Raw genomic sequence first — 13,310 nt, 5'->3', positions numbered from 1 at the left:
AAGCAATTATCCCTTTTACATTCAAGTCAACCTGAGTTTTAATGTGCATTTTTAGCATGACTGTTTAATTAAATAAACTGGTGAGTTGTGTTCTCCTTTTGAGGTTGCGATCTGGATTAGGATTCTCTGCTTTGCTTCCTTAGGCTCCTTCCAACATGAAGTCAGTGCTTCAAGCAGGATGGCTGCTAACAGTGGCTGTTGGCAACATCATTGTGCTGATTGTGGCAGGAGCAGGCCAGTTCAGTGAACAGGTATGAGGTGGAAAAGAAGATGTATCTTTGTCTTATCTATCAGTGGTCATCATGATGTCCCTCCCTAGCCATCTACATACACATTGTCATCTCAGCTAATAACTGAATAAAACTGCCAAACCAGTCAGACAGGGTCGTTACCAAATGGTCTTATGGCCAAGCATGTGCTCATTCTTCTTATTTCCACCAGATATTATACAGTTGAAAATTGACTACCAAAATCACCAGATTAGGTTAACATACATGCACCCTAATGTTATTTACTATCAAATAAAAGATCTTTCCTAGCTTCAGTGAATGCAAGTTAATGGCTCCACACCAGACATGTTGTCCAGAAACTGTCATAATACCTAAAGTTAAAGCCATTCTAAAGGTTATTGTAATTTTTCCAGCTAACATAAAGGGCTTTTTATGATACTTAAACTCTTTCCTTCAGCATATCAGCATATCTACCCCCTAAGGGAGTTATCCCTTACCCCACCCTATCAGTTTCATTACATCTCCTACTAGGTCCCATCAGAGTGTGCTCATGACCTCAATGTACTGCCAAAGGATAACAGGGGGCTCTTAACTTCAAACAGTTCAGCATATTCTTTTTTTTTTCAAGTACCTGGTGTTCTCTTGGTTTCCATCCTTTCAGGAGCCATTATGTACCTTAAGACTTCAGTTTTTCAGAAATTTTCTGCCATGTTCCCAAAGTCTTATGTTTCTGCATTCCAGTGTTGTTATAAAAATGTTATCTTGATACTTGAGCATTCATGTAAAGCTGGCCCTTCTGTATCTGTGGCAATACTGACCATTCTATATCTATAGCAGAAGCCTACCAATTTTCCCTAACAATTTAATTTCAAAGCACCTTCCATCTGGACATAGCAAGAAAATATACACATACTATATACATCACTATAACTGATACTGTTTTTGTTTTTTTTCTTGCTCCAACTCCAATTCCTTCAAAGTGGGCCGAGTACATTCTGTTTGCTTCATTGCTTCTGGTTGTCTGCATAATCTTTGCCATCATGGCTCGATTCTATACTTACATCAATCCAGCAGAGATAGAAGCTCAGTTCGATGAGGATGAAAAGAAAAAGAAGCCAGAAAACCTAAACAGCACTTTGGATCCCATCTCACAGACAGAGATGTGAATGTCAGGAAGAAGCCAGTGGAGGATGGACTGGGCCCAGAACATGCCCTGACTTCTGTCCCCAAGTGGCAGGACACTATTGGATGGCCCCTGATGGGGAAAACTTCAGAATTATGAAACAAACCAAGGAAACCATTTTTGAAGCAGCCATCAGTGAACCTAAAACTCTGGAAGAAGTCCTTTTTTTTAAACGTCTTATTTAAGGTATGCATGTATGCACAACACACACTTTTACACATTGAGACTGTGCCCTCCATTTAACACCTTTTCTATCACACAGATGAAGTTATTATGGACTAAATTTTTTGAAAGAGTGCCAAAAGTTTCATATTGTTTGCATTCTATGACTGTATGAAAACAATGCTAAATGAAGCCAGAGACAATGTGAATGTAAATACATAGGTTTAAGGATGGTGTATAATAAGCTAGTGTTAACAGATACCTTTACTTTGTTTTTCCCCAGTCCCTACCTCTTTTTAAATTATGTATAACTCAAAAGACCACCCAGGTAAAGGCCAGTAATGATTTTTGGAGTCTCAATGGTATGGAATAAATTACCATTCTTAAGAATAAGTTTCTGTGTGTCTTTCAGTAGGGTAAGAAATTCTTAACATGTTTTCTGATTATTAAAGTGATGCACACATTGAAATGTCATCAGAAGTTGACAAAAGCATGTACAAAAGAAATGCCCACATATAATAAATTTAAGGAACATGAAATATAGACGTCTTTGTCTTCCTGGTTATATACTCCCCAGGGAGGGAGATTACATATATATATATTTCTCTTTTATTACTAGGATCTTTCTATGTGTATATTTATGTACCATCTCAAAATGGTTTTCTCAATACTCATTAACACTTTCTGCTTGAATGAAAATTCTTCCAAAATATTAGAAACACTTAATGCCTAATTCATTCTATAGATACTTATCATTTAACCATTGCCAGGTTTCAGAGCCAAAACAAATCTATGTTGGTACTCTTGTAAAAATAAGCAACCATTCTTAGACAAACTTGTGCACAGCTTTGAATGCTGGAACTGGTTCCTGGATTAGAAGGAAGGGCCCATGTCAAACATGCTTCATGCACAAACTTGTCATTGCACTGTGGAGACAGAATGAAGCTGGTGGGGGAAGTAGGAGACTCAAACTCCAGAGCAAGAAACACACATGTGGTGATCACATCTTGCTGAAGACCTTCTCCACACTTAGGATCAAGTATTCTTTCTCTAACTGGGGCCCATGAGGCTCTTTTTTTTCTCTGAATATATCTCCTTTCTCTCTGTTCATTCCAATCTAACATTGAGTTTCTTCTAGTTCCTGGAATGCATCAAGTTCTTACTTCCAAGTCAAAGGCTAAAGAAAAATCGGGTCCTGAGATACTTATTCTCTACCTACTGCTCACCTACCCTCTCCACCTGGCTCAGTCTTCTTCATTTTCAGGATTCAGGCTACTTCTTCCAAGAGTTTCCCTGTCTCCATTCCCTTGTTTTAGGTTGTGTCTCCTTTGAGGTATCTGCCATCACACACCCTCAGTGTACTGTAACTATGTGGCTTTCCCTGGACTGAAAGCTTTTTGTATGTACCCTGTTCTGTGTTCATTCTCTATGAACACAGACATAGTAGGCCTCTATGTGTTAAATAAAGGTTTAAACCTTTTGGGCTATGATGAGTGAGATGGAAGAGGGGGAGAACAAAACATTCAATAATAATTTGAATGGGCCTAATTAATAAACTTTAGTGTGACAGACTAGCTATAAAGGATGGCTAATTTTGCCTCTCTGATTGTCTCTACCCTCTAGTTTCTATCTTTTGCCTTTGATGGGGAAACAAATAGTTACAGTGATGAGCACTTAGTTTTCATTACTTCTCTTGTCAATAATCAAAAGAGAACTAATCCTAAATCCACAAATGATATTCTAGTTCTAACTCCTCTTATAGCCTCAGGGTAAACTGTACAGTGTGTGAATTGTATCTCAATAAAGCTATTAATTTTTAAAGTGGGGGGGTTATCCAGGGCCTCCTCTAAGAACCTTGTGATGTCCTGAAGACACCAGAACCCCTCCCCCATGGATCTGAGTTTTGCACATCCCCGTTGACAATAGGAATCCCAGTATTAGCTCCTAAAGGTCGCAGTGATTAGCCCTGAAGCTTGCCATGCTGAGGCCAATGTCTCACCATGAGGAGCAGTTGGCTTGGGAGGCACAGGTGTGTGTGAGGAGGAGTGGCCTATGGAGGTGCTGGAGAAGAAAGGAGTCAGGGAAATCATAGCACAGCGCAACAGAGAATGAGCAGACTGTTTTGTTTAGAATCTTGCAAAACTACCAACTCCCGTAGAGGCCTCCAAAGAAACAAAAGGCATTTCTCCTTCCACTTGCCTCCATTGCAAGATGTGAGAGGGAACCCAAATTATTAGGGACCTCCGCTTCCAACCTTACCAAAGGCTTAACAGGAAAGAGCTCCTGGGCCTCCTGGGTCTCCAAGGTGTGTCAATAAGGACACAAGTTTACCTCTGTCCATTGCAGTGTGACCAGGATGGCTTTTGGTCTCACTTTCCTGTACTCTGGTATCCTCTGGCAATTAGAGCCACTGAAGTTTTTATTTGATGTAATAACATCTGACTTGTTCTAATGAGACTTTTAGAATCTATAAGTGTGTTTAAAGACTCAAAAGGAACAGGCGTCAGATCTGCTATGTCACTATTCTGGTGACTCTGGATCAGGATTGGTCTTGACAGCAGGCCTTTGTGCCTGGGCACTGTCCTATCCCAAGCACTGAGTCAGGCAAGTTTCCCTTTGGTTTCCATTTTATAGAGGACTTCTAAAACGTTCTTTGTCCCCCATCACTACAGAAAATAGAGTAGGAGGGTAAAAGGTGGCAGTCACAGAACTCTAACAGATTTCTCCTGCTTTGCAGTTGCCAGCAAAATGTGCCAAGAGCCCCTACTAAACTGTACCTTGGGGCAGAGATGACATTCTCTGCTGCCCCCTGTTGTTCATCCCAATTTTATTCTTTGGTAAGACCAACCTTCAGTGAGACTAATCTTCAATATGTCACTAGTCTTACTTGGGCCCTTGATTTGGTTTACAAGCCTGAAAATAATTCTTAGTACAGGCAGACCTCAAGGTATTGCAGGTTCGGTTTCAGACGACAACAATAAAGCAAACATCATGATGAAGCGAGTTGTATTACTGCTGCCGGAGGGTCTTGCCTGCAGTGTGTAAAAACTACAACGTCTGTGAAGCACAATAAAGCAAAGCCCAATAAAACAAGCTATGCCTGTATGTCTCACTCAGCTACTAAAAGTCACAACCCATGTTGTATGTCCAATTAGTTTTGGGGACCTACAGCAGGGATCCCAGGAGTGGGTGAGTGGGCCCTCATGATGGAATTATGATCCTCATAGAAGAGGAAGGGGTAGACAGACATGCTATGTCTCCCTCCACAACTAAGAAGAAATACAACTACCTCAAAACTAGAGACAACCAGAAGTTCCAGGAAATCAAACTGCACAGAAGTCCAACAAACAAAGATATAAAGAATAGACTTCCGACCAAGGACCAAGATGGAGGCATAGACAACACACTGCGTCTCCCTCCACAAGTAAGAAGGAATACAACTACCTCAAAACTAGAAACAACCAGAAGTTCCAAAAAAAAAAGAAACTACATGGAAGTCCAGCAAACAAAGATATAAAGAAATACTCATCCAGACAGGTAGGAGAGGCAGTGCTGGGGTGGAGAGGATACAGTGAGATGGTGGCAGCAGTGGCAGCAGGGGCAGGCCAGCAGAAAGTGCAGTGACACGTTTTAAAAAGTCTGGAGGCACACTTGGGGAGCATTCCCAGCTCCTCACCGGACCTCACAGCTCAGAGTTTCAGGACCAGGGAAAATCAAGCCTCATTGCTTCTGACTGTGCAGACCATTTGGGGTTGGGGTGGAGGCAGAAACTGCTGGTTTCTCAGCAGTCTGCTTGTTTAAAGGGCCCTGACAGTCCTAGAATGTCCACAGACCCACCCACTCTGGGAATGATGGCCAGGGCAGCAGCTAGAGAGGCGCCCATCCGGTGCGGGTGTGGGAGAGGTGCTTGGAAAAGGGGCGAGTGCTGGGCAGGCGGCATTGTTCCCTCTAAGGCCCCTCCCCCACATACAGTGCCACAACGTGGTGAAACCGGTTGCCCTGTACTGTTAAATACCTAAGGTTGTGCCCCATACAACGTAACAGGAGCGACAGCTCTACCTGGGATTTGGAGGCAAACAAACACAGGAGCCTATCAGAATGAGGAGACAGAGAAGTGTGGCCCAAAAGGGGGAATGGATCAAGGTTCCAGTGGGAGAACTAAGCGACGAAGAGATAGCCAACCTAACAGAGGAGGAGATAGACAACATAACAGATGAAGAATTCAAAACACTGGTGATAAAAATGCTCACAGGCTTGACAGATATGCTTGAGTATGGCAAACGCATAAAAGAAGAAGTGAAGGCTATGCTAAGTGAAACGAAGGAAAATCCACACAAAACCAATGGTGAAAGGAAGGGAACATAAGAACATAAGAAAGAAAAAAAGTCAACCAGTGCAGGATAAGGAAGCAAAAATTGAAAAAAAATGAGAAAAACTTCCCAAATTTTGCTAAGGAGATGGACATACATACAGGTCCAGGAAGCACAGAGGGTCCCAGGAGAGCTGGACCCAGAGGGGACCACACCAGGACGCATCATGATTGGGATGCCAAAGGTGAAAGATAAAGAAAGGGTCCTAGGGGCAGCAAGAGAGAGGTGATGAGTTGCCTACAGGGGGCTGCCTACAGGACTATCAGCCGATTTCTCAGAGGACACTTTTCAGGCAGGAAGGGAGTGGCAAGCAGTATTCAATGTGATGAAAGGCAACCTGCAACTAGGATTACTCTATCCAGCAAAGCTATCATTTGGAATGGAAGGGCAGATGAAGTGCTTCCCAGACAAGGTAAAGCTAAACGAGCTCATCATCACCCAAGCCATTATTATATGAAATGTCAAAGGGACTTCCTTAAGAAAAAGAAGATCAAAACTATGAACACTAAAATGACAACAAACTCACAGCTATCAACAACTAAATCTTAAAAATTAAAACAAAGTCCAACTAAGCAAACCAGAATAGGAACAGAATCATAGGTATGGAGATCATTTGGAGGGTTATCAGCTGGGAGGGGGAGAAATGAGGATATGGTGCAGAGATTAAGAAGCATAATAGATTGGTACTAAATTGACAGGGGGAAGTTAAGAATAATATAGGAAAGGGTGAAGCCAAAGAACTTATATGTACAAACCATGAACATGAACTAAGGGGGGTGGGGTTGCAGAAGGGGGGTTCTGGGCAGAGGGGGGAAAAGGGGAAAAAATTGGAACTATTGTAACAGCATAATCAATAAAATATACTTTTAAAAAAGATATAAAGAATAAAGACTCATCTAGACAGTCTGGAAAAATGCTTAAAACATGAAAGGAAGGACAATACTTTGAATGATAACAAAAATATAAGATTCAATAATCTGCATACTTTTAGAGAGTCCGGACTTCCGACCAAGATGGAGGCCTAGACTGACACGCTCCATCTCCCTCCACAACTAAGAAGGAATACAACTACTGCAAAACCAGAAATAACCAGAAGTTCCAGAAAATAAAGCTACATGGAAGTCCAACATATGAAATTATAAAGAAGTGGTGTTCATCTGGACGGGTAGGAGGGGAGAAGCTGGGGAGGTGAGATCAAACTCTGCTGGTGGTGGTGGCGGGACAGCAGTAAGCACAGACACCTGTATTTAAGGGGAGGCGAGAAGTGCCTGGGGAGCACCCTTGGCTGCAGACCAAACCCGTCAGCTCGCGATTCCAACATAGGGGAAGGACGGCCCCCATTGCCTCAGACTGTGAGGGCCAGAGGACATAGGGATGGAGGAGGAGGTTCCCAGTGTCTCAGAGGAGAGTGAATGGCAGGAATCCATCTTGGACCCCCGCCCCCACACCAAATGCCACAGTGTGGTGAGAAGGGTTGCCCGGTAGTGATGAATGCATGGGGCTCCGCCCGCTATAGTGTAGGAGGTGTGACAGCCCTGCCCAGGAAGCAACGGTAAACTCAAAACTTTCAGGATAGCACAGATTATGATAGAGATCCCAGTGATGCAGTTGACCAGACAGCAAATATCTAATCTAACGAAGCAACACATGGGAAATCTTTCTGAGGCACAGTTCAGAGCTTTGGTTATATAAATGCTTACAGACCTACAGCAGATCTTAAACACTACGGGGAAGGAATGAAGGCTAGTCCTGCTGAAATGAACAAAAACACATACAAAACCACTGGTGAGGGAAAGAAAACCAGGATCAAATTGGAACATAGGGAAGGAAGAAACAGTCAACCAGTGAAGAAAGAAGAAACGAAAAGTGAGAAAAATGAGGATAGGCTCAGAAACCTATGGGACAGCTATAAGCGGGCCAATATCCGAATCATAGGGTTGCCAGAAGGTGAATAAGAAGAACTAGAAATTGAAAAATTATGTGAAAAAATAATGAAGCAGAACTTTCCTAACTTGGGGAAGGAAATAGACTTACAGGTCCAGGAAGCACAGAGATTTCCAAAAAAAAAACCGGACCCAGGGAGAACCACATCAAGACACATTATAACTAAACAGTCAAAAATTAAGAATAAAGAGAGAATCTTAAAAACAGCAAGAGAGAAGAAGAGAATTACATACAAAGGGTTCCCAATAAGACTATCAGCTGATTTTTCAACAGAAACTGCAGGCAAGAAGGGACCGACAAGAAATATTCAAAGTAATGAAAATCAAAAGCCAACAGCCACGAATACTCTATCCAGCAAAACTGTCATTCAAAATAGAAGGGCAGAAAAAGTGCTTCCAAGACAAAGTAAAACTGAAGGAGTTCATCAGATCCAAACCACTGTTATATGAAATGTTAAAGGGACTTGTTTAGTAGAAAGAGGATCAAAACTATGAACATTAAAATAAAAACTGTGTCACAACAACCAACAACAGAAGCTAGGGAATCAAAACAAAGGCAAACTAAGTAGGCAATGAGAGTAGGAAAAGAATTATAGGTATGGGGAACATTTTGCGGGGAGGTCAGCGGGGGGGAGGGCGGAAAGGAAGGTGATGGTACAGGAATTAAGAAACAATAGGAGGGAGTGGAGTAGATAGGAAGATGTTGAGAAGAACTATATGCACAACCAATGGGCATGGACTAAGCAGAGAGCAACTGAAAGGAGGGGTGTCACTGGGTGGAGGGGAACAAAGGGAACAGAAATTAGGACAACTGTAACAGCATAATCAATAAAGCATATCTTAAAAAAGCAAAACTAGAGAGGGAGGGGGAAGATGGCGGCGGAGTAGGAGCAGCGTTCTCAGCTCGATCCTGTTAAGGAGAGACTCCAGGAACGAATGCGGAGAGGAGTCACTGAGTGAGTGTGGATCTCCGATAGCGTGAACAGCGAGGAGAGCGTGGGAGCAGCATGGAAGGGGGTGGAGGGGTTTACCACACACTGCAGGCTGAGTCATTCTCAGACCCTGTGCGTCTGCAGTACCAAGCCAGAGAGCTCACTAGCCGAGAGCTGCTTGGAGGCTCCCCCTGCTAGGGGAGCACCAATAAGTGAATTCTTGTAGGGAGTTAGGGAGAGGGTTTGACTGAAAAAGCGAGAGGAGTGAGAGAACAGTGAACGACCAGGACTGGGAGAAACTGTGTGATCTGAGTCTAGAGGGAAACCTCTTCAGCTGCAACCTCCGACCCAAAGCGCAGCATCCCAGGCGCACCCAGCACTTGTGCTAGGGCCCTACAGAACAAAGGGACAGTTTGGGGGCAAGGAGACGGGCCGCACATAAAAGCTGCTGCGGAACTCTGGACCGGGGGAGAGCTCCTTAGCAAGAGAGCAGTGCATGCCCCCAGCGCTTTGAGCAATCGAACTAGAATCCCACAGAACAAAAGGCGGATTTGGGGCTAGGAGAGAAATAGGGCACGCAGGGCATGTAAGTAGGGAAGAGAGCAGAGGTGGAGGTTCTGGAGTGGAGACGGTTTTAGGGCGGGGAGAAGGGCTCGCAGGGAAAGGCTGCTGTGGAGCTCCAAACCGGGGGAGAACTCCTGGGTAGGAGAGCGCTGCGCTGACCGACCACACTAGAATCCTGCAGAACAAAGGAACAGTGCTGGGGTGGGAAGAGAGATAGAGCGCGCAGGCCTATAGACAGGGAAGCCAGTGGAAACTGTAGCTCAGAATAGAGACAGTTTGGGGGCAAGGAGAAGAGCCCACGCGGGAAAGCTGCTGCAGAGCTCCAGACTAGGGGAGAGGTCCTGGGCAGGAGAGTGCCACTGAGCCCGGCACTTTGACCGACTGTGCCAGAGTCCTGCAAAACAAAGGGACGGTCTTGAGACAGGGAGAGAGGTAGGGTGCGCAGGCATATAGACAGGGAAGAGAGCAGAAGCTGTAGCCTGGGAATAGAGACACGACTGGAGGCAGGGCGGGGATTGCTGGCAGGCACAGGCTGGACGAACAGTGGGAAGGAGTAGCTGGACAAGCCTGAGGAGGGCTGAGGGTGCCACAGGAGGGGACAACTAAATGCAGCTCACAGCAGAGCGGCAGTAGGCCCACGAATAAAAGACTAGCAATCTCAGAATCAAGCAGGACCTTCCCACAGCCAGCCAACCAACCAGAAAAGATTTGAAACCCAAGGAATTTTGAATAAGGGCGGACTCAGGAAGAAAGGAAGGAAAAACAAACAACAACAAAAAAAACAAAAATACCCAGAGACGGTGCCTAAAAGTAGAATTGAGTTAAAATCCTCTCATTCTTTTATTTCTCACTCTCTCTAACTGCCCCTCCTGTCCTTTCTTATTCTCTCTCCTCTTCTCCGCTCCTCTTCCCTCCCTTCTCTCCCCTTAGCATGTCTCCCCTTCATCCTATTCTTTGTTAATTTTTTAATTTTAAGTTCTCTCCCTTTCCTTCCTATTCCCTTCTTCTAATCCCCTCCCCTCCCCCTTATCCTCGTCCTCCCTCTGTTTTCTTTCTCTCTATCTCCTTTCTCTGTGCTAAGCACTTTCAATTTTATTAAATTCCTTTCTTTATTTTGTCCTCCTTCAGTCTACATTCGTTTTTCTTTCCTCCCTTGCCCTTATTTTCCTGCTCTCCCTATAAATATTCTCTCTCTCTTTCTCTCTCCCTATCCCACTTTATATTCTAATCTTTTAATATTTAAATTTTAATTCTAATCTATTCCCCTACTCCTTCACCCTCCCCTTCTTAACCCTTCTCTATTTCCACCCCATCCCCTCACTTCTTTCTCTCCCTCTTGTATTTCTCTTCTTCATCCTATCTTTTGTCAACTCTTCAATTTCAATCTTTCCCTCCCTAATATATCCTCTTCCTCTTGATTTCCTTCCCTCCCCCGTGTTCTTTCCCTCCCCCATCCTCTTGCTTTCCCATCTCTTATTCCTCTCTCTATATATTCTCTCTTTCTCTCTATCTTACTATTTTATATCATGTTTTAATCTCCTAATTTTTTTTTATAATATATATATTTTTGAAAATTTTTATTCAGTCCTCCCTCTTCTCCCTCCCCTTCTTTCGTTCTCTCTCCTACCCTTCTCTTCTCTACTTTCTCTCTCCCTTTCCTCTCTCCATTCCTGTCTTGCTATTTTCTACTCTGTATTTTTATTCTTGAAAAATTCTTTCTCAATATGTTTCCTACCTTCTAACCTCCTCAGCCCTCTGCTTCAATTTCTGGCTGGCTGTCTGCCTGGATGTCTGTTGAGTCTATCCTCCCTTCCATGCTGAACATATAGCATATACCGATTACATAATCCTAACACTATACACTTCTACTTTCTCACTACACACTGTAACCCTCTCCTCCTTTTCAAACATACAATGTAAATGTTAATTGCTGTCTTACATAACCTTGATCCCAATTGCTAATATTATTACCTTATCAACTTCCCGCTCAAAAATTACCCTTCCTTCATTTAAAACAACTCCTATCTGTTTCTCTTATGAAATAAGAGTCCCAATATCTCCACAAGTATATTAATACGGGCTCATTTGCAACCTATAGTGAGATTGTAGTTGGGGGAGATATTGGAGGGTGTGGGTTTCTTGCCTGGGTTGTGTGATTAGGTTTTAGCATCACCTCCACAAAAGATCTCAAGACAAGGTGGGCAGAGTGACTCTCAATCAACTAACCAGAGGAAAAGACCCACCAAAGAGTAGCTGAAATACAACCAGACAGATTAAAGAAATAACATCAAGGACAACACAGACAGAGATCCAAGATGGCGGAGAAGTAAGGGGAAGCTACAGTAACCTCCTCCCAGGACAAGCCAGTGCTGACTCAGCTCCAGTACAGCAGACAGACCATTCCCCTCCAAGTGGTGTCAGACTAAGGGGAAATAAAAGTCCTGCCTACAGCAATTAAGCTACCACACCCATGGTCCTTAAGTCTGATGGCTAATAACAGATTGAGTAGAGTAACAACTAAAGAAGACAGACAAAGGCAGTAGATCACTGGAAGTCTCCAATAGGCTGCCTAGGGCCAGTCTGGTACATGATCTGACGCTACCAGAGGCAGATCCAGGAAGTGCAGATCATTCTAAGAAGCACCAACAAACAATAGGAATCACAAAAATGGGGAGACAGAAAAACAACCCCCCATCAAAAAGAAAGGTAGAATCCCCAGAGAGAGTGCTAAATGAAATAGAGGGAAGCAAAATATCAGATATGGAATTCAAAGCATGGATTATGGAGAAGCTCAATGAGCTCAGTGGAAACTACAAAGAACTCCAGGGAAACTACAAGAAACTTACAGAGAATTACACGAGCATGAAAAAGGACATAGAAGCTATCAATAAGAGCCAGGAGGAAATGAAGAATACGATCTCTGAATTGAAGAACACAGTAGAAGGAATTAAAAGCAGGCTAGAGGAAGCAGAAGATCGGATCAGCGAGCTGGAGGACAATGTACACAAAAACTCCCAGACAGCGCAACAAAATGAAAAAAGACTGAACAAGAATGAAGAGGTTCTAAGACAGCTGCAGAACAACATGAAATGTAATAATATCCTTATCATAGGAATTCCAGAAGGAGAAGAAGAAGAACAAGGGATAGAAAACCTCTTTGAAAAACTAATGACAGAAAACTTCCCTAACATGAGGAGAGAAAGAGTAACGCAAGTCCAGGAAGCACAGAGGGTCCCAATGAAGATGAACCCCAACAGGCCCACTTCAAGACACATCATAATTAAAATGCCAACATTCAAAGACAAAGAGAGAATCCTAAAAGCAGCAAGAGAGAAACAACTAATAACATACAAGGGAGCTCCAATAAGGCTATCATCAGATTTCTCAGCAGAAACACTACAAGCCAGAAGGGAATGGCAAAAAACATTCCAAGCAATGAAAAACAAAGGCCTACAACCTAGAATACTCTACCCAGCAAAGCTCTCATTCAAAATGGAAGGTGAAATAAGGAGCTTCCAAGACAAAAGAAGGCTAAAAGAATACATCTCCATCAAACCAGCAATGCAAGAGATGCTAAAGGGTCTGCTTTAAGAAGATGAAGAAACAGAGAGAGACAGAGAGGAACACGAGTACAAAGGGGAAAAATGACAATGAATAAGTACTTATCGGTAATAAGCTTAAATGTAAATGGATTAAATGCTCCAATTAAAAGACATAGGGTAGCTGAATGGATTAGAAAGAATGACCCACATATATGCTGTCTACAAGAGACCCAACTTAGAACAAAAGATCTACACAGACTGAAAGTAAAGGGATGGAAAAAAGTATTTCAAGCAAATGGACATGAAAAAAAAAGCCGGGGGAGCAATACGTATATCAGACAAAACAGATTTCACAGCAAAGTTCATAAAAAGAGACAAAGAAGG

At 43.1% G+C, this 13,310-nt stretch overlaps 1 protein-coding gene across 1 annotated transcript in view; it reads left to right on the top strand.

Moving 5' to 3' along the window:
• The window catches only part of SLC15A1 (solute carrier family 15 member 1), a 48,387-nt gene extending 46,419 nt beyond the window's left edge, over window positions 1-1,968 (top strand). The window contains exons 22-23 of the mRNA XM_090257969.1: window positions 144-251; window positions 1,211-1,968. Of these exons, the coding sequence (XP_090114095.1) occupies window positions 144-251; window positions 1,211-1,396 (294 nt within the window). The 3' untranslated portion in view covers window positions 1,397-1,968. The remainder of the gene's footprint in view (window positions 1-143; window positions 252-1,210) is intronic.
• Window positions 1,969-13,310: the final 11,342 nt, after the last annotated feature.

This window comes from Furipterus horrens, unplaced genomic scaffold, assembly GCF_987537825.1.
Source record: "Furipterus horrens unplaced genomic scaffold, mFurHor1.1.pri manual_scaffold_12, whole genome shotgun sequence".
Taxonomy (NCBI): Eukaryota; Metazoa; Chordata; class Mammalia; order Chiroptera; family Furipteridae; genus Furipterus; species Furipterus horrens.
This window is presented reverse-complemented; position numbering and strand designations above follow the sequence as displayed.